This window comes from Wyeomyia smithii, chromosome 2 (genome assembly GCF_029784165.1).
Source record: "Wyeomyia smithii strain HCP4-BCI-WySm-NY-G18 chromosome 2, ASM2978416v1, whole genome shotgun sequence".
NCBI lineage: Eukaryota > Metazoa > Arthropoda > Insecta > Diptera > Culicidae > Wyeomyia > Wyeomyia smithii.
Window position 1 is genome coordinate 267,257,794 of NC_073695.1, and position 22,450 is coordinate 267,280,243.

The following is a 22,450-nucleotide window of genomic DNA, read 5'->3' on the forward strand; positions in this document are numbered from 1 at the left end:
TTCGATAACTTTGGTAGACAAAAGCGAGAAAAAATTTGGCCGCAGAGCTTAAAATAGTTTCCCTAGAAGACTATAGCATTTCAATTGTAAACTGCAATCTTTAATTTATTTCCAGCTTGAGCTCTAGGGCAAAACCTGTGTTTATCAGTGTAATTAATTTAAAAAAAAGGAAGCAAAATTATCAAAAACGTGAAATAAATACAAATATTAAAAATAAAAAAATATATTTCGACAACGCAAAATGTAAAAAAATGATAAAATTATCGAAATATGAAGGCATGGGAAATTTTCAAAAAGTTAGCAAAAATATTCAAATATGAAAACATTAAAAAATGTTCACAATATTTGGAAAACCCAAAGAAAAAAAAATGCGAAAACCATCAAAACTATTCAAATTCTCAAAAATGCAGAAAAGCTATAGAAGTAGGCGATAAAACTTTCTAAAAATGTAATAGGTTTAAAGGGCAAAAAGCAAAAACATATTGAAAAGGTTGAAGAAAGTCATCTTGAAAACTCAAAAACGAAGGTGAATTTTGTTTAACAAAAGAATTCAAAAACAGTCAAAAAATGTTCGAAAATATGTCAGTGTTGTGAAAATATAATAAAAAAAAAAAAAAAACAAAACGATAAAAGTGAATAAAAATTTGTCGAAAATAACAAACAATTTTTAAATCATGTAAAAAGGCACTATAAAAAATATTTAAAAAAAAATCAATTTCAAACAAAGCCGAAATTGTCAACAAAATTACAACTGTTCAAAAAATGTATACAGTTTGCAAAATAAATATGCTAAAAAAATGCCAAAAACGTGGAGAAAATTCTAAAACATTTTAAAGGGATAAACCAACTGTGCAAAAAATCATAATAAAACAGGGTTTTGTACGATTTTTGTTATTTTTATTAAAAAAAATAGAAAGGTTAGAAAATAAATACCAAAAACTGAATGAAAAGGTGAAAACTTTAGTAAAAATAAAAATATGAAAGATGAAATTAAATTGAAAGATGTCGTAAAATATCAATTTAATCAAAAACCGTGAAATAAATACAAAACTTAATATGAAATAAATTATATGAAAATGCCAAAAAAATTGTTATTTGAAATTGTCGATAAAATATTGAAGTATGAAGAAAGAGAAGAAAAACGATTTAGGAAAATTTCGAAATATGTTAGGAATATTTATCAAACGTCAGGAAACGATAAAATGCAAAACAGTATGAATTCCCCAAAAATGCATAGAATATCTAAAGCTATTGACCGAAATAATAAAAATGTCTCAAAAAAATTATGGAGATAAAAAAATGTACGAAAGAAACAAAACAGGTGCAAGTAGTGAAAACAACTTAGAAAGCTTGAAATAAAAAATCATGATCAAGAGCAAAAAAAAATTACGCAAAAAAAAATAAAAGGAACAAAAATGAGAAATTGAAGAAAATGAAAATATAAACTACAAGAAAGTAACAGAAATGTACGAGGAAAATACGTGAAAAGTTGTCAAAAATGTCAAACGATCATCAAATAACATAAATTTGAAGTACTGTAAAAATGTAAACAATTTGCAAAAAAATAACTATGCCAAATAAATAAAAAAAAAGGAACAAAATTCAAAAAAGTATCAAAATAATCTGAAAAATGTCAAGACATGTGAACAATATTTGAAAATTTTGAAAAAGCATAAAATTTCGTAAAATAAAAAGAAATAAAAAGGAAAATGATGAAAAAAGTCATCTCCGACAACTTAGAGAGAAAATAATCAAAAAAGGTGCAAGAAGTAAAAGTTAGTTTAAAAGATTGAAAAAACGATGCTCAAAAGCCACAAATGGAGTAAAAAATTTCTAAGGTAAAAAAATAAATAATAAAGAAAATAAAACTATGTTAAATGCAAAAAATAACAAGAAAATAACAATACAATGAATACATTGAAAGTTGTCGAAAAAATCAAACGACCATCCATTCAAAACAAATTCGAATAGAGTACTGTAAAAATGAAAACAATTTGCAAAAAAAAACTATGCTAAATAATTTCTAAGAACAGTCGTAAAGCTCAAGCTTAAGAAGCTTGAAAAATCACAGATGTAAAACTCTGTAAAAAATGATTGGAATGTAAGACAAACTAAGCCAAATAAAATACCAAAAAGTGAAAAAATATCAACAAATAGGCAAAAATATGAAGCAAGTCAAATATGTCGAACTGTTAACAAAAGTGAAAAAGTTAAAAAGAATGAAAGATCAGATTCAAAAAATATCGAAAAAAAGAAATATAAAAGTCAAAAAAGTAGAAAATATAACTAAAAACATGACAGAAATAAGAAATAACACTGGTTGAAATCGAAAATACAGCTGCCCTAGAAAGATCATAGCTTTTTAACTATTACTGTGAATTTTGATGCCCTTAGTGCATGCAAAACTGTGTCAAAAGGCCGCTGGGTTCGTCGCTTCTACGTTGGCTTACGGGAAATCTCATCGAAGTATCCGATAAAGTTGTCTTTGCTAGGGGAACAAAACTCACAGGAATGGTAAAGAAACTATAATCTCTTTTTTTCTAGTTGGAGCTCTAGGCCAAAACCAGTTGTCACCAGTGTGATCAATGTGTAAAAAGAGACTGGAAATTATAAAAAAGGTATAAAAATAAATAAACGAAATTTCGGAAAAAAAAAATTATTTAAAGAAAACGATACGTCTCCATCAAACATTGCAGTAACCCATCAATGGAGACACTTGGTGATTTAATTAAACTGAATAGTGCCATTAATGATTTGAAAAGTTCTATCTTCAATACAAAAATATATTTCTGTTAAAATGTTTTGTGTAACATTTTCTGACGGATCCTAAAAAATATCCAACGACAGAATCTTGAACGTACCAAAACGGCAGAATACGGTTTGTAAAAGGATTTTCGAATAATTAATGTTATTGAAAGTTCGGTTTTGTAATTTTCCTTGTAATGATGCCCAATTATAACCTTCAATTTGAAGTCAAAACATTCAAAATTGATCAAACGGCACACCGTTATACATTTTTTTTAAATTGAAAACTTTGAAAAAAGTCAATGCTTTATTTCAGAAAGTGTCACTAAGGTCGATAAGATTTTTTCGATAAAGATCAATCACAGCGATTTTGAGTGTGAAGGAGCAAAAAAATGGATAGGTTTCTTTTGCATAAAATTGTCGAATGGAATACAACAAATATTCGTTACCTAAAAAACTCAAAGAAATAATAAAGCCCAATTATATTTTTTGTAGAATGACCTAGACTTTTTATAGAATTATCATAAGCTTTTTTTTTGTTTGATGACAAATTTCTTTCATTCACAAGGAAGGTGATACCTCAGAGCCATATTTAGGAACTTTTTCTTTATCGCAGACCGTGTTTCAAGTTTTGCTAATCCGCGCCCAAACCAAAACTTATATGATTCTATTAAACCAGCAATATTCAAATTGAAACAAACAACGCGGAAAGGTCATTACTTTCCGCGCCATTTCCCAGCCAAGTAACACTATCACACGTCACCGTGTATCATCAGGTCGCGGGTGTCGGTCGTTTTCCGAAATCCGTTATGCAATGACTCATTATGTAAGCGCGAGGAACGCTGACAAACGAACAAACTGACAGGAACAACATCGACTAAAAAATAAAAATAAACGTTGACCTCGCCGTTAGGGAAATTCCGCTTTATAGAAAAAAAAGATAACAGAACAACAAAAAAAGACACACGACCTAAAGAAGGAAAGTAACTTCGAGAATGTAAACTTCGAGAATCCTCCTCGATACGACGACGGACGGCTAATTGCCCAGAAAAAGAGAAGAAAAAATCCCTCTCACCGCGAGCTTAGCCGGTCATTGGCCTCAGATTGCATCGCCGTGACCACGTTTGAGACTCTGACGATGACGACGGTGGGGGGGGGAGGGAAGGGGGAATGGACCCCAACGGCCCCTTTTCTCACCCTTTTTTCATCCCGTCACTAGTCGTGTATACACCGCGTACGACGACCCAAAGACGGCGGGGACAGGAGAAACGGCTGCGGCGACGAAGAAAACAAGAAAGAGGAGCAAACGAAACGAAGCGAAATATGTGACGTCATCGTGATTTCCTGGTTTGCACTGCACCTCATCAGTGCTCTCGCGTTTTGTTGGTGTGTGCAACACGGTTGCGATTCTTCCACGACCCGGGTCATTGAACTGGCCGTCCATACGAGAGACAAACGACGAGCCACCAGGCGGCAGCAACAGCAAGCGAGGCTGTGTGTTGTACAACAACCTAACCCAGTCTGAAACCCCACCGCAACATTGTCCCTCCTCTTCACTCCATTTTCTGGTATCTGCTTTTTGCCTTTCTTCGTGCTTGTTCACACTATTCGGTCGACAGTAAACCCCAACCCACTACTCCCCCTTCTTCTTTCTTCTGCAATCATTTGTTTGTTTTGGAAAAGTTATGAAACTGTACAAAATCGTTCCCCCCAATCTCGCAGCAGATCGGACGAAAAATGGAACCTAGTAAAATTGTGGCTTGCTCCCTTTTCTTTTTCAGGGGCTTCGGGTTCACACACAAATTAGGTCAGGCAAGGAGAATGGCCTGAGAAGATTCTGGTCCGGGATTTTCACATTCCGACAGGAGCCTGTGTTCGTTTTTGTTTTACAGGTTGTTGTTCTTTTTTTTCTCCCCATTTTTCGACTGTCCCCATTCATGGTGTCAACAACAGCAATTTACCAATTGCCAGCGAAACAATAAAATTCACAACAGCAGCGAAGAAGAAAGCCCGCGTACCCGCGAGCAAACAACAAACTCGGCGATGCTCGGGTTAATGAACCTCTATGGAACACAAAACAGAAAGAGTCTTTCTCTCGTGGCTGCTGCTCTCTTTCGCTCCTATGCATGTTTTAGTATGTTTCGACTTCAATCCAGTCGCATATACTGGCGTAAAATTTGAAACGGCGAAGAAGGGGGTTTTACTGCGAAGGTGTGTTGCATAATGCTGAAATAATACTGTTGAAGTTGAAATCGGACGGTGAGGCGTGAGGTCTGCCTGCCGTCGTCGTCGTCGTCTTGTTGATGATTGACTGAGTTCATGTTGTCCGGATGGTCCCGGACGTGAAACTGGGACATGATAGTTGGGAGTCGGTGACAGCGGTGGGGAGGAGAAGAGGGGGTTGAATAAATTTAAAAGATTTATGCAGTGCTGGGAATTTCGCTGCCCGCGAGACGCATCTTCCCGATGCATGCTCGATACGGACATGGAAACTGTGACGATTGAGTAAGAATTTCGAATACACGCAGCCAAAGTAAGCCACTGTGAAAGTTGAGCCGAAATGAGTAATCGAGGCTGCAGCGGTCATTGACACTGGAGGAGCTGTTGCAAATTCGACAGGAACGCTGATGAATCACCGGAGCAACCGGAGCAGAAATCAGACCGGGGATTTTGGGCTAGCATTATCGCGTGGCCACGCACCGCAGTGTGACACACTTTCCTGCTTTAATTCACCATGTAACGCTTTACTGTTACCTATTATTATGTCGTTATTTGCATACATGCAATGCGTCTCTCTATGGGCAGCTCATCGGCGTTTGGGGCAACGATCGAATGCTGACGGACACTGCCTGTCGCTGTGTGAAGTTTAAAGTTGAAAACTAATTTACTCGGGGGCTGAGTTGTGAACACGCATAGTGCACGCATCTTGTGAACTATCAGTTTGATAGTTAATTAATTTAAATACTCGCACGGTGCTAATCAAATTCGATTACCGAAGTGGGTAGATTGAAGGAATTCAAATGAATAATGTTTTTTGATAGAAAAATTAATTCATAATTTGCCTGCGAGCTCAAAAACTAATATGATTCGATCAATAAATCTGAAGGCTATTCCACTTGAGGTAAAATTTCTAGATACAGAAAAAGCATTAGACAGTGTTTGGTTTGAAACTTTCATAGCAAAAATATCAAAGATGTCTCAATAGTCAATAAATCTTCATCAGACTATATTTTATTCTCAATAATCCTACGGTTAACATTGTAAAAAAATATGACTTTGTAAAATTTGTAATCAGAAAATCAGCCGTCATTTTTCTTTCGAAGTCTGAAGGCCGAGTTTTGAAAAGAATCATCTTAAAACCATTTTTCGACTAGTAATTACTTCATAGGCACTCAAATTGAGGTTCTTGAGTCTAAATGAATGGCAGTAAGCAGATTGGTTAAACAAAATCTCAATTTTCACCGAAAAATGGATTAAATATTACATCCAATATTCCATTATCGAGAAGTCATGTTTATCATGTAAGCAAAGGCTGAAGGTGCAAACAGTAGAATTTATTAATTCACCACCTGTGCACTGTTATCTTTACAGGTTCGTTGCAGTTGCATCTGCAATGTTGTTATATTAATGGGTCTGCACGCAGTCAGGGTCAGAGCAGACTACTGTGTTTACTTTAGAACACGTGGTTTGTGAGTGTTCTTACAAGTTTTCATTGTTGTCAAGGTTACCTTTTTAGTATATATTTTCAAATAATCATCATTTTCTTGATTTGACCAGAACATTACTTAGTTTTTGTATTCTGTGCAGTTCATACTCAAAACTCATTCAAGATTGTTTTTCAACTTTCGAATAGTAAATAATTGAGTTCGCTTGATCAACAAGTTTCTCTTGGGAATAAAATAATTATTTAAAAATTGCAAAACCTAGCAGTAATTTTGACGATTTTGAGCGTAAAAATCTCAGCTTTTACCTGACAAATAGTGCTCAAATTGCTACTCTATGCATGCATCAGCGGTGCAAACAAACGAGCAAAGTTTCACACACGTCATTCTGATGATTTTTAAGAATCTTATCTTGCGAAATTCGGGCGAAATCCGAGCACGGAGTTTCACCTTAAGGTTATCAAATAAATCAATTTTTTCAGCAAACTGACTTTAAAAGAAATGTGAGAAGTATTTTATTTGTACTTATTTTTCAAAAAAAAAAAAAATGTGAAAAAAACCGCATTATTTAAAAAAACGACGTAAACATCCGCGTTGTTTGGAGAAACGTCGCAGAAAAATCGTGTAAAAATGTAACTGTAAAAAACACCCTACTTTAGTCTGTTACCGTTACTGTTACTTACTGTAATACTCAAATCATAATTTTCACTAAAACTTTTTTTAAGATTTTCTACATATTTGATACACTCTACAAAGTCATTGGCCATCCAGACATATTTTGCTACACATTTTAGCTCGCTATAGTTCAAAATAAAAAAGTTATTTAATTATTATCGGTTTTTCAAGGGTTACTTGAACTTAAAATTACTCATTAGTATGCAAAAATACGCAGATAACTATTTAAAATTCGAAAGTACGTCTTTTATAATTCCAAAAGAATATAAAATCATTGGTTTACTTGAGTTTTGTTTTTATGAAGAAATTCTTTTGCTTAAAAAATCATTCTCTTCCAAATATTTTTGTTTGTTTTTTTTTTTTCATAAGATAGCGGTTCTAATCTTCAGCGGAGATTAAAGCCTATAATCCCGCATAATTTCTACAAAACTCTACAAATAGCAAAATGTAAAAAATGTGGAAAAATCATAAACGACCTTTTTCAAAAAAAAAAGTTTCGTCTAGGGACTTTACTGCCGTGATATAACATTATGACGTAGAGTCCATTAGATCAGTTTTTCAATACGGCCCAAAAACGAACGGGTTATCTGTCACTTTTGTATTGAAATGGTGCATACGTCATTTCGTTTTCTTGATTTTATGCAATGTACGAATAAGTTAGAGCTAAAAGGAAAATACCAAAAGATAGGTCTTCGAATAACGAACAAATTGGCATAAGAACCCCATATTTGAAAAAAAAAACGGCGCTTACGTCAGTCTGCGAGATTACGGCAGTTTACGGGTTAGCAGAATAGTCAAAATAGCAGTCACAGGGACTCGAGTTTTCAGAGGCACAACAGCAGAATAAAAAAAAGAGATATAGAACTCTGAATGCTACGAATAACAAAACTAAAAAAAAAAATACGCCAAATGATTTGGGAATTGGCAAAAATTTGATCGATTATTTCTGATTTGAATGAAACTTTGCACACGTTGCTGACCCAACAAACTGAGTGAAAAAATTGTTGAGACTCAAGAATTACACTGATCGATGAAAACAAAAAAAAAAGTTGTCCTAAAGCTCAAAATAGTTGCCCTAGAAAGATTATAACTTTTTACCGATTCCTGTGAAATTTGGAGTCTCCAACTAGTGTAGAAGTGCGTCGAGCTGCTGCAGAGTAATTGCTCGCCAGGTTCTTCGCTTCTACATTTGCTTATGGAAAAGCTCATTTAAGTCTCTGAAAAGGAATCATCTTTAAGAGCACCAACATTAACAAAAATGGTTGAAAAGCTATAACCTTCCCATTTTTTTCCAGTTGGAGCTGTCAACCTGTGCTCACTAGTGTAATTGTGAAAATTCAAAAAAAAAAACTTCAGCAACAGAAATAGATTTAATAAAATGAATGACACTGGTTGACGAAAGCGAAAAATAAATTACTTCGGAGCTCGAACTGAAAAAAAATGAAAGGTTTTAGCTTTTTAACCATTCCCCGTAGGCAAATGGAGAAACGACGAACTCGATGAGTAATTACTCTGCGGCTTTTGACACATTTTCAAGGCGAATAAGGGCACCAACACTCACAGGTTCGGTTAAAAGCCATAATTTGTCATTTTTTCCCAGTTCGAGCTCTAAGGCAAAGCTCTTGTTGACCAGCCTAATTTCAACACAATCTTTTAAGGTTAAGCTCTGTTCTCGAATTTTTCCCGAGTTTAGCAAGATAATTTTCTCGAGAATCATTGAAATTACGATTGTTTGCACCACTGGCGTTTTCATTTCTTAGGTGAAAGCTAAAAATTTTACGCTCAAAATCGCGAAATGAAAAGAAACCTAACCTCAAAATTGTAAGAAAAAAGCCTCCGTCCAGTTTCACCTTAAAGATTGCGAGATTCTGTGAATAGACATAGAGGACTGAATATTCCATAAGGCAGAATATATACGGGCACGAAAGACAGAATTAAAACACAGGAATATACAATTATAAACTCCACGAATAACAATAATTGTTGCTGAGAGTTCATCTGTTGGAATTATTTGTGCGTTAGGAGTATTTTCGGCTGAGCACTCTCAAAAAAGTAAGACGACTTTTGTTTTCACAGCCCGACGTTTCGTCACTGATCAGTGACATCTTCAGGGGTATGAGGTCAGGTCGGCTAAAAAGACATGGCTTATAACGGCACGTTTTTCTCACATGTGTGGGATTCAGCCTATGTCTTGTCTAACTTATTGTTTATGGCTATTGTGTCTGTCACTTACATAAATCTTGTTCGTTCCTTGTCAGCTTTTCCAAGATTATCGTCAACACTCTTTGGGGCGATTTAGGTACCATAAATCTGTTTGCTGTGGACCTATTGCGATTTGAAAGGTGAGACATCGGTGTTATTAGTGGTGAGGTCACAATAGGTCCACAGCTAATAAATTGATGATACCCCAAATCGCCTCGAAGAGCGTTGACGATTAACTTCAAAAAGTATGCTGACAATAGCCATAGATAATAAGTTAGACTAGACATATCTGTTAACCCCTTTAATTATAGAAGAGATACGAGTTGTTAATAAACCCCTGCAGTTTCCCCTGAAGATGTCACTGATCAGTGACGAAACGTCGGACAGTAAAAAATAAAAGTCGTTCTACTTTTTTGAGACTGCCCAACCGAAAATACCCCTAAGGCACAAAAAAGCTACGAATAACAGTAAGAAAAGTAGACATACTATTTTTTCAGTTTCTTTGTTTAAACTGTATATATACTATAAACCATCAGGATTAGATTAATTTTTCCGTCAATGATCGGAAGCGGCAGCCTCATGCAAGTGAACGACTAATATACTCATTTGCTACGATAACTCAAGCATATTCGTTTTTTTCTTCTCTCAAGAGGGAGGCTGCGAGTGTTTTTTCTTGTATCAAATTAGTGCAAAATAATGATGATTGAAAGTTAAGCCGACACAATGCTCATTTTACTTTTGTTCGTTTTGCAGAAATGTTTCGTTGTTTTTAAATAAGTGAGAAGAATTTTATTCCCACTAACCCATCAAAAGAATAAAATACATTTCTTACAACAAAAAACTATATCTTGTAGTTATTTATTATGTAGATGCAGTCAAACGCAAAGAAAAATTTTGCTCAGAGTATATTGATTTGTTTGCTTTTACCTCTGAACTTAATTTTTTTGTGCAATGTTTTGTTTTATTTATTTTATTATTTTCCATTTATTTTTTTATATCGTTTATCTTCTTTTTTATTTTTTCGCATGTTTTCTGTTACTTAAGATTTTTTTTTTTGATTTTTTTTATTTCATTAATCGATTAAGAAACGTCCATATGTTACCCAGTGCAAAAATTTTGTTTGACACTCTCTCTTAGGCAATCACCCCAAGCCCTCCAGAAGCGCCACGTATTCAATGGAAGTTCCCTCAGGAAATTTCAGCTTTAGATAAGTCATTTAAAAGAAAACAGAATTCTTGCTCTATAAAATCCAGTCCAATCTGCATTTATTTTTTGCCACCCCCATGGCTAATTTTGTTAACCTTAGACATAAAATCAATTCAAAATTTGTATCGACCTTAAGGTGTTTAGTGTCAAAGTTTGTTTATAAAAGTAAACCTGTTTAAAATCGAAGCATGGACTTTTTTTTTAGAAACATGTATTTGAACAACTATTAAAAAAGCTTAATTGTGGCTGTAATTCCATGGCCACAAAACCGCACTATGTAAAATGAAAATACGAAAAAAAAACATATAACACTTAATAAAATTATTTCCTTTCAAGAAGAGGAACGTAACATCGGCATGAAAAGTTTACCGAGTTGTGAAGATAATATTTGAAAATCTGTGTGGGGAAAGTGATTGAAGTAACCAGCATTCACACTAAATTGTAGTATATTGAAATGTGGAAAATTGTCTCTAATAATTGTTGCTTGGAAATTCAAGTAAAGTTTTAAATCAAGGCCCATAGAATTATTATTTTTTATTTTAATTTGTTTATGGTCGAGTTCATTTATTCAAAATCATGTTTACTAAAACAAATTCATCAAAAAAATCGCGAATGTCACGAGAAAAACTAGCCCAATAAAAAATCCTCCCGATTTTTCCATCAATTATATCTATTTAACACGGCATCTTGAAATTTTTAGATAGATTTAGATGAATACGCATAAAACCGGTTTATCGTTCACACACAAAAATGAAAAAAAAAAAAAAACAGTTATTATTCAATTGATTTATTATTTGATCAACCAAATAATGATCCTGAATTCGTGGTCGAGTTCTCTACTAATTTGATAGGTTTTCGTGTCCATTTATCTCTATCCATAACTTTATAAAAGTTTCTGAAAAATCCGAGGAAAAATCTGTACATTTCCTGGGATCAGAATAGGAAACATTAAAATTTTGTTGAGTCGGATTGATCATAAATTCTATTTACTATAATAAAACTTAGTCGAAAGAATGTGTTACTCAATGATATTACTGAGAAAAATAAAAGTATTGCTGAGCAAAAAATGAGAAAAATAAAGTAAAAATATGACTAAAATCGAGGTAAAATGAGTATAAAATCGAGGTATACTGGTACTACTAAATAATCGAGATTACCTGTAGTTTTAGAAATTAATAAATCGAGCTGAAAAAGCAGCTTCAGCCTTAGATTAGCCTTAGTTAAAAACGAGATTCAAAGAGGTTCAAATTAGAATATCTGGATACGGATGTAGATTTTGAAAAATTTCTTAGAAATGGTAGCTTTCATGTTTATTTTGTGTTGGAACAGTAAACGATTCTATTTGGGTGAAAAAAAATTGAAGAAATAGTTTTTATTCGAAAATTAATTTGGCATTAAATTAGCTGTTAGTAAATATTCAAAAAACAAATAAAAAATGAACATAAATTATGATTCCCTCCGAGACCGAAACCTGATCCTTCGTGTTGTCTGTCTGCCGTCGTGTGTGCCAACCGGTGATCATACATGCGCATACATATTAATAGATCGCGCAATGCACACGGAGTGGAGCACTTTTTCATAATTCCGTCCCCGATCCGATCCGGCACGGTCCAATTTAGAAAAACGCATCGCCTTCGCGCACACAATTGCCCCGCCAGCTATTTCGCAGTTCTCGGCGGAGGTGCTTGCAGTGCTCAGTCAGCATGCATAACGGGTGATTCGAGAAGGGTTCCTCTTAGGAGGGATTCGATAATCGCCTACGGTGGTGGCGCCATTTGTGCAGCTTTAGAGTAAGGCCAGGGTGCTCATTTTTTTGCGAGTGCGAAATTCGTAACTTCTGCCAGTCCCCAATGCTACCTACTTTTGGACACCACGCTCTTGTTTCTTCATCAGGCAAAGCTTGATCTCCTTCGATTTACCCGCGTACGCCATCGTTTGTTGTTTGCCTGCTGCCAGTTGTTGCTGTAAATTCCTCTCACTTTCCTCTTGCTAGCTTGCCTACTTGCAGGTCTCGGAACCGCTCAAACCCCCTTACCTGCGTACAAACAGAGCAGTGTCCCAAACTGTGAACGGAGAGTCATCGCTAGAGCAGGAGAGCAATATATCGACCTGCATTTTTTTCACTCGTCCGTTTGCCAACTACTTCTGCTGGTGGCCATGCTGAATCACAGCCGCTGCCACCGTCGTCGTCGTTGCCGTCGTACTAAACTAAGCAAAGCCGTGTGCCAGCGACGACCGCGTCTCTCGTTTGCACTCCTACCACACAGTAGTAGTACTGACTGGCAGCGCCGGGGTAGATGACCAAAAATTGGGTCACGAAAAAACCTACCAACACAGGGGCACATTCCGAGGGCATACCCATACCAGTGTACCCTGAACTAAGTAGTCACTGTCAAGCTAAACACGACGGCGGCGGCGGCGGTTGCGGTGACGACGATGACGATGGCGACGGCGGCGCGTAGCACGAGGCCCGTACGATGGTTGCCTTTTCGAAACGTGCAACCCCGTTCCGTTTTCAAGCCGATGGCCGCGCAGATGCTTCGACTCGGGGGCTACGAGTGTGTTTGCAAGTAGCAGCGAGTGATAGAGATAGAATGTGTAGTAAGCCATGGTAACAGCGTCGTCGACATCGTCGTCGTCGTCGTCGCCGTGTGTACAGCCAAGTGTTGTGCTCTACGTGCTAAGCTGTTTTGGTGGGTGGGTGGTTGGTTGGGTTGCTTGGATGGGTGCTCCTGGCTGGCTGGCAAAGTGCTAACCGAAATTGTTTGACTGTGTATCACACCAACTAACAGCATCAGGGGGCCTTCTAGAGCTGACTGGTTGATAGGTTTAGCTACGTTGCTATATCGTGAGGTAGCAGAAACAGGGGGGTAAATGTGCAGGCTCACGGCAACGGCAATGACAGGTCGTTGAACTGTGCGCCTTGCTTTTGCTTCTCGGTAGCCTTTGTTCGTACGTAAACCAGTTGGAAAACTAGCATGATTTGGGCTTCACCGTTCGAACTGTAGCGAACTGTGTTCTTAAGGACATCTTGGGGTTCACCAAAAGCCAATCTCTTTTTTTATCTGCAAAAGCAGAAAGTGTCTAGCAGAGAGTTCTTGATACAATTACAACAACGAATTCAGATACCCTTTCGAATAAATTACCACAGCTGATTCATGGCAAGGAAAAAAAAGTAAAGCGAAAAATTTGAGTTGCTGAGAATAAACCTCGAATACCAACCAAAAACCATCCGTCTCCATCGGATGGACTATGCTTCACAGGGCCACTCCATCCTGTATTTCGTTACATTTTTTCGGCCAAAGTCGTCTGACAGCAAGTCGCGTGCTATACGGTGGCCCTGCCGCCGTAACAGCCGTACTGGTTCAGCTGGTATGAGCTGTTCTCTCGAGTAGTGAGGATCCGGGCCGGGCTGGGTCCGAGGGAATTGGGTTCAAGTGAAAAGTGGCACTTCATGTGCAAAGTAGAAGAAGGCTGGGTACTGACAGGGTTTGTGACTGTACCGATGTGTGTGTGTAACTGTGTGTCATAGTGTCCATGCAGGGAATAGCATAACAGCCTGTCGAGCAAGAAGTAACGGTGGTAGGGCATTACTTTACCATACGGCTACGAGAGCCGTACTCGAGCCGCCGAGCGAAAGAGATGCCAAAATGCACGCAAACAGCGCGCGCCGCATACACACACTCACACACAGAGTTACCACAGCAGGCCAAGAGGTAGACTTGAATCAAAACACAAAACTTGGCGCGCTCGGGCCGCACACACCAGTGCAAGTGTGAGTTGTTTGGTATACCGTTTTTCTCAAGTTTCATTCGCAAATTGAACTCTGGAATGTGAGCATCTACTCCGCCGATTTGGTCCGTCTTTCGACTCAAGCGAGTGCTAAAGGCAAACGTCATCGCAGCAAGCCAATCGTAGTTTAAGTCGCCGTCGCCGCCGTAGTTTTGTCTTCACCGTCGTCGTCGCCTGCTTGCCTGTAACGTCTAAGAAGGAGTCCAATTTTCCCTGGAGAGTAGTGCAAAGTGTGATGAGTGCGCGAAAAGCATGACCCACTAGATCATGCGTTGAAGAAGTGCAATAAGTCAGTCGGTGGTTTTGTTGTGCGTCTAGCTTTTCTTTCTAATCTCTTACGAGGAGAGGTCAAGCAAAAGGATAAATCCTCGTGCGTGCGTGTCCACAGTGAGAAGAGACCTTTGCAAACGGCACCAGCAAGACGAACAGATTGGGCAGAACAAGATGGGATGTGCAGTGCAGCAGCAGGAGCCCGCCAGCAAGGAGAAATCTTCGGCGGCGCTCAAGACTGAAGCAAGTTTAAAAGTTCCAAGCAGTCAGTGTGGTAGTTTAAAAAGTCCTAACGATAGCAATAGTACTAGTAACAATAGTAGCAACGGCAACGGCCAAAGCCTCAAGAAGGCTCACAGTGCACTAGTTAAGATTCTCGAATCCGCTCCGCTGAATAGTTCAAATTTGAATAGGATTACCCTCCTCAACGGAAGTGCTAGTGGAGGCAACGCTAGCAATAGTAGTAATAGTAATAATAATAATCATAGTCAGGTAGTAGTTGTTCCCAAAACGGAACCAAAAAGTGTTCAAGCGGGCAGTCCGGCGTGTGGTCCGCCGGACGCCAATTCCGGTAGTAGTCAAAAGGAAGATCCGCCTTCGGTAAAGATTAAGGCTACCCCGAAGATCGACCTTTGTCCGTGGAAGAAGACCACAATCGCCAAAGAGTGGATTAGTGCCTGCGAGCAGGAACTTCGGAAGCAGCAGGAGCAAGCAGCAGCAACCGAAACATTGGACCGTAACCAACAACCTCATCAGAAGGAGAAAGAAGGCGATAGTCCTTGTGCCATAACCTGTGATGATCAATTCCAGCATCATCATCATCATCATCATCAGTCTCACTCGGGAGGCTGTCGAAGTCGGGAGTCATCGCAAAGCTCCGATCATTCGTCACTGTCAGCCTCACCGGAGCCAACCAGTGATGACAGCTGCAGCAACAGCAGCTCCACCAGTGACTGCTGCTCCGACTATTTGATCAATGATCTCTGCAAGCAGTTCGAGGAGAACCTATGCGAAGATCATGTACGTTCACCCCAATGCGATATGTATTTTGTTTTTTTTTTTGTTTCGCTACTGCTACACACAAGCTCTCCAAAGCCATTCTTCAGACCATTAATACGCTTACTTACATATTTAGCAATTATCACTGGTGGTCAACCTTCAAATTAATTCATTCTCTTTCTTTTTTTCTTGTTCTCTCCCCCTCTCTCACTTGTTCATTCACAGGGCTTCTTCAGGCGCTCGATTCAGCAGAAAATTCAGTATCGCCCTTGTACTAAAAACCAGCAGTGTAGCATACTACGAATAAACCGTAATCGTTGTCAGTATTGCAGACTGAAAAAATGCATCGCCGTTGGAATGAGTCGCGATGGTGAGTAATTATAGTAGGTTAAGACCTTTCCATTTTTTTCGTGTGTATTTTTTTTATTTTAAATTTTATACTGCTCCCGCAGAAGTTGGTCTTTTATTTATTTCATTTCAAGGCGCGGGATCCGTGCCTGGCTGGTGTTGCCAGTTTATTTGGCTGCTTAGAAAAGCATTGTTTTTTTTCCCTAACATACGATTAACTGAGTAAATGGCGACTATTGACCTCGCTCGGTATACTTTCAATGCAAATTCCGTTATTTGAACTACACACAGCTAGTCAGCAACCCTGCCGCCCATTTGTGGTCGCCACGGTTCAACTGTGACGTGACACACACACAGATCCATGCTTTGGCACTTCTTCTCACTCACTCTCAGGGCAGTGTGTATTCGTCATTGTCTTTACTGCTGCCATCGCGTTTTTGCGCCCAACCACAAGCGGATAGTGCGCTCTTTGTCCAACATCCCGGAGTGTGCGCAATAGAAAGTGATGTAGCAACACTGAACAGTTGGTAAGAGCGAGCAAGCAGCAAAAAGCACAAAAAGAGAGAGGAAGAGAGATAACGAGAACCGAGCGCAAGAGATACGTCGAGGCTAAAGCGAAGTTCATTGACCGTCTAACTAGGCCATAATCATTTTGAACTCTATTTAGGTCAGAAAAATATTCGCCTGCTCGCTGTGTTCGCTAGCCTAGCGCTCGCTCGCTCGTTCGCTCGTTGCTCTAGCGCTAACTTTGCAAAGCATGCCGCCGCGTGCAAACCGTGCGTTTCTGGCGTTTTTTGTCGAGGTTAGCGCACGATTCGCTCGTCGTCCCTTTGTGCGTTGTTATGACACGAGACAAGGGGCCCTGACAAGACGTTGTCGCGTTGACAACACAGGCTGGCTGATTGCGGGGCGAGAGGCGGAGGGCGGGGACTGGCCTTTTTTTGCTCGCTCCTGCAGAGCGGATGATAGCGTGACCCGTTTTCCTCATTTGCAGGAGGATAAGAAACAATGATAACTTGTGTCCAACACTTACGTCAGTGGCTGGCTAATAGAAGTTAGGTGGATTGTGTTCTGGAAACATGATTGGAAATGATTTAATTATGATCAAGGAGGGAAAATGTCACGACTACCTATGGGGCCATCCACATACCACGTGGACAGATTTTTAACGATTTTGACCCCCCCCCTCCCCCTCCGTGGACAACTGCCCATATAAATTCTAAAAAAATTGTATGGACCGTGGACATTAGCCAAACCCCCCCGAAGCTGTCCACGTGGTATGTGGATGGCCCCTAACGGTAGTGTTTATTTATAGTCACTTCAATCATACGCGAGAGGTTAGCTTCTGTTTTCTTGAAATTAGCCAACAAAATTTTTCGATTTTGCGGTTGGCCACACTTATTAAAACCCAACCTAATTCAAAAACTAGCCAAACCGTCCAATGCCGAATGACAGCAGTCAATCAATAAAAGACACATAGTCAAGACCTAGGTCGCATCATCATAGCAAGCGTTAGCTGTCATGATCGGTTGCCATCGTCGGTTTTTTTTTTCTATCTATCCATTTCGCATTTCAAGGCAATTTTGCGCCATCGACGTCTGCGCCTGCTATGTTTTCGATTGAGCAACCCAGCCGGAGTCGCGTAGACCTCGATTGTCTACTAAATTTGCGCCATTTACATCGCACACATCGTGCCCTCACACTGCACATTTTCCTAATCTCGGCGAAGGCGATCGCTCTTCTGTTCCATTGTTTGTCTGACTGTCTTTTTTTTTTTGTTAACTTTTTTTCGGGTTGAGGTTTTCTTAAGGCCTCCATGTGTCCTCGGGTCCAATTCTTCGCCACCGTAGTAGGAGATGCATGTCGTGTAGTAATACACCTCTGTAGCAGTGATATACTTCAACATGCAAAAGTAGCTAGTGGATGTGGAATAAGCAGAGTTCTCCGCGAAAAAAGTAAAGGCAAATGCGCTAGAAATCGCGAGAGCCGAGCCGTTCACCAACACCAACTCGATCGTCTGTGCACTCGATCGCAGCGCGATTACGAAAGATGTGCGCCGCTGCGCGCATCGTGCTTTCTGTTTATTGTTTCTGTGCTAGTGTGTGTTGGTTGCTTAGCGCCGAAGAGCTTGTTGGGGAAGCGGTGCGTGTGAAATCTAAAAATTTCACTTTCTCTTGTTTCGTAATCGACTGCGACGTCGAAGAAGCAGTGGAAGAAGCAGAAGCAAAAAGTATGCTGAGAAAGAGGCAAAGCGAAATGTCAATCACCTTTTGATGATAGTTACCCGAGCAGCTTATGAATATGTAACGAAAAACAAAGCTTTTGGAGAAGGTGGTGAGTGCAAATTTAGTGTTTTTTTTCGGCCTCGCGACCAGCCGGAAATGAGTCGCTCTATATTCATGCAACAGAGTTTTACGGCACATTTCGGACGGTTTTCGAAAACAAGATTCATAAAAAAGGTTGGTATTATGATATTATGTTGTTCGGACCAAGAGGTGGCATAAGCTTTCGATTTCTAACCTAACATCTGAGCACTTGGAGTTGCTATGGACTTGCGTACCGGGGGCCAATACGGGCGATTTTTTGGTGTCATTGCTGAACCGTAATGACTGTCAGCTACAATAGACGGCCAAGCAGGATAGCATCATCGTGCTGTCGCATGGATCACCATTTTTAAATTCTTTTATCGCAGACGCGAACGGAACCAGACACAGTTCGCTAAACTGTCCAAAGGGGTGATTAATTCTGCAAACGGCTGCGAGTGATCACCTGCTGTCGACGTAGGACACTTTTGCACCCACCACAATGCACGAGCCCTAGAGTCTGACACACTGTGTGCTGTCCTTCTCGCGCTGCCGTAGCCTTCGACTTTTGAAAGTACCATTCGAACGGCCTGCGCACTCACTCATACCAGGGAACGGGGTTCGATGCTTACATAAAACTCCGGGTCGAGCCGCGTACGAGATAGAGCAAGTTAGTGACCGCAGCGGTGGGAGCGAGATGCTCTGCAAACGTCATTCCTCTCTCTCTCTCTTCGTATGCATATGGGGCTGTATGCGTGCAGCAGTAGTGTATGGAAAACGAGGCAAGCTGTGATGTCGTTGACTCTTAATTCGGTCATGCACGGTCATTCACTTGTTTTACAATTCATGAAAAAAGATTATACATTTTGCTAGCCTTCTCCCTTTCTCACATGCCTTTCAGAGGACCCAATCATGCTTCACCTTCAAGCTGATGAGATTATTTCAACACAACGTCGACTGAATGTGATCTATAAAGGCGGCGGTAACTGGACTATTTGTGTGCTCGATCGTGTTCGCTTTTGCGCTCTCGAAAAAAATTAGGGCTAAACCTAAATTCGACGAATTTGGATCGCTTTCGCAGCATTGTTTTTTTTTCGCGAAAATGACCTCAAAAACTAATAACCAGCGCACACATGTGCGTTGTTGCTCCTCAGTCTATGTGAGCTGGTTGTCGATTCGCTACTCGTTTCGCGTTCCCATTTCGCGATGCTTCCCTCATCATTATCATCATCATCACCATCTTCTTTTGGGGGCCTCTCTTGCACACTCAGTGGGTAGTAATTTCGCTTGTACCATATTTTTATAGGTTAAGCAACCGAACTGAACTGGGTGCTGGCCGAAAAAAAAACGCACTGTAAACATAGCCGAGAAGGAACATCAGGGGTGATAAAGAGCACGACAGTTTCTTTGTTGGGCAGCGCAAACAATGGCTCCTTCGATGAGTTTTGTCGCTGTCGCTAAGCGTGAGATACTTTTCAGTCCATCTCTCGCCCCCACTCGCTTGCACCAGTGTAATTGCAACCGTGTGATTTATTAGATCTCTTTTCGCTTTTGCACGCAACACGACGAATCAAAACTTTCACTTCGCCTGCTACTGCATCTTTTGACGTTCGAAAAGACAAACAGATGGACGACATTCGGGGGTCTCTAGCTGTGTTTTTTGCTTTGTTTTCATCTGCTGAAGCAGGTCGTTAACCGTAGTTCCAGCGAGAGCCCATCGAAGACCTCGCGAAGCCACCACAAGCGCCGGGAGGTGAATGAACTGGAAGGCCGGACTACGCTGCGCCTAGTTGAGACCGCGCTCCGTCTGTCCGTTCGTTCGCAGCTGCTGCCAATTGATGGCGGCCGTTTTCACTTTTCATTTCGCCTCATGCTAAAAACTTGCTGCAAAACGAGCGCGATACCGCGAGCTACTGGCGGGTTGCCTCCGGCTTGGCTGCAGAGGTTATTCACCTAGCTCGCCAATTGTAGGTCACCTCGGGCGTGCGTGTGTCAGTGGTTGTAGTGTGGGTATGCAAGTACGCGCGCATAATCTATTGTACTCCGCAGCACACAAACAACGTCGGAATGACGTGCTCTTATCATCTACCAAACCAGAACACGGAGGAAAATTCAAATGGGTTAACGATGAGCCCGGGGCGCTACTCACGCTCTTACTCACCCACAAACAGGCGGACCTGGCACCATCGTGACAGTTAACGTTAATGATGAAAATGATGATGACGATAATGATGATTGCGCAAAATCGCTGGGTGCTCAGTGGATGCAGCGCAGGGACGGGTGGTTGCTAATTGGAGCATATTCCTAGTGGTTCAATTTCCCTTCCGGGCGGCATCCGACGAGTTTCACACGAGTCAGTCAGTGACCTTTTGGCACGATTTGACTTGGCTGGCAGCTGGTTGGTGAACTTTTGCCACGTGTTTGGGATTCGTTGGTTAATTTTCAGCATCCTGCCGGGGGGTGTTTGGTCTTGCGTAAGGAAGGGATCGCATAGTTTGTGGGGGTTAAATTCAACCACCCGGAGAAAAACTGCGGAACATAATAACTTTTTTCCAGCAGCATTTGATGCAGAAGTTGCATTAAAAAATATTGAAAACTGTATTCTTTGTTATACAACAGCAAACATCATTCCTTCGGGTTTCATCGACTAGTGTCTTAGTAAATCTGAAAATGCAGGCAAAAAGGAAACTTGGTCTTTCAACCAGCTTTGCAGTTTTTTTCGAGCTATTTAGGCGCAACGAACAAACGCATTTGGGAACATGTGTTTGAAGAAATAAAACCAACAGTTCAATACAACAGTTGCAGTTTGGTTTCACCCAATGCATAAGAGATGAAGCCAAACAAGTTTTAAATAGTCACTAATTTAACTATTTTCGAGTCGTTTCATCATCCTGTTTCTTCGCTTTATCATCGAGTCAACAAGAGATAAGTCAACTCTTTTAAGACAGTAGCAACTATTTTTGTTTTTATATAACGTTGCTTCAAGCCTAAACAAATAAAACCGGAATAATTACATGAAGAAAAGCTCGAACAACTTTTTATTCATGTTTTATTTTGTAATTATGTTTTCTCATTCCTCTGGAACCAGTCATTTTAAGATTCTCTTGATTAAACTTTGACGGGAATCCCCGCAAACGAAAGTTTTCGAGAGACGGTGAAAATTCGAACAGCAAAACAACTTATCAAAACTTCAAAACAAAACGATCGATTGCTACTGTCATCGTACGCTAAGTAAAAACTAATCACTCGGCGCCTGCTTTGCCACGACAGCCTCGTTCGAGCGCTGAACCAATTCCACGCTCAAGTTACATGATTTCGCGCTTTTTGGAACAACGCACGGACAACACACAAGCACACATACGACTCCCTCTTCATTTGCGAGTGGTATGGAAACAACACTCCATCGAAAAGGCATCAGTAATAGTAGCAATAATAAAAAACGGCACACACGAGAAAGTACCAGGACAGTGTCCTCCGCCACCCACTGCCCCCTGCCCGGCGGGATCCCAAAAGCTGGTGTGGGCCACTACAACTGATTACGCCACAAGCCGTGTTGACGACGGTCGTCGTCTCGTAAACGTCGTCAGTCGCGCCGCTTTTCGCTAACGCCGATCACGACGGCCTGCTGCTTGCGTGAATATCGAATCGCGCAGCACGGCGCGACTCTGGCCGCAATAAGTGAGAGTGAGAGTGATGGTTCCGGTTCGAACCCGGACTACGACGCTACGCGCGGTGCGTGCTGTGGTACGAGCGCGAAAAGTAGGCCACCGTTTGCTTTTTTGCTGCCCATCGCGCACCGGGTAAAGATTTTGGAAAGTCTCCAAGCATGGCACGCGTTGCGTTCGCTTTGGTTTCACGCGAGGGGGGAAGTGAGAGCAAAAAAGGGGCCGAGGCAAACACTTTCCATTTCACCACAAACGAAACCACCCTCCTCCCGCTTCTGATTCACATCGATTTACATAAACTGCCATCTCCATTGAGAAAGAGTTCATTTACCTCAAAGGTAACGAAAGGGGGAGGAAGCATTTCGATGCTGTCTGTGGCTTTTTTTACATTTTTTTTCTTTTCGGAACGAAATCGAAATTGAACACTTTCACCAGTCGCTTGCTCCGCTCGGCCCGGTCGTCGTCGTCGACGATTCATAATGTACTCAATTACAGCTGCACAGTGAATGAAAACCAGGGCAACAATAACAGCAACGGGGCTGCGAAAAAATAAGAAAGAAAAAAAAGCGAGCGCTAATTATGT

At 40.2% G+C, this 22,450-nt stretch overlaps 1 protein-coding gene across 4 annotated transcripts in view; it reads left to right on the forward strand.

The window, feature by feature from the left end:
* The window catches only part of LOC129725070 (ecdysone-inducible protein E75), a 184,246-nt gene that overhangs the window by 138,575 nt on the left and 23,221 nt on the right, over window positions 1-22,450 (forward strand). For 3 of the 4 annotated variants that reach the window (XM_055680473.1, XM_055680472.1, XM_055680475.1), the window contains one exon: window positions 15,777-15,921. In XM_055680473.1, coding sequence (XP_055536448.1) covers window positions 15,777-15,921 — 145 coding nt within the window. Of the gene's footprint in view, window positions 1-14,290; window positions 15,573-15,776; window positions 15,922-22,450 lie in introns of those variants that run through there. The other variant, XM_055680474.1, reaches the window with a different exon arrangement.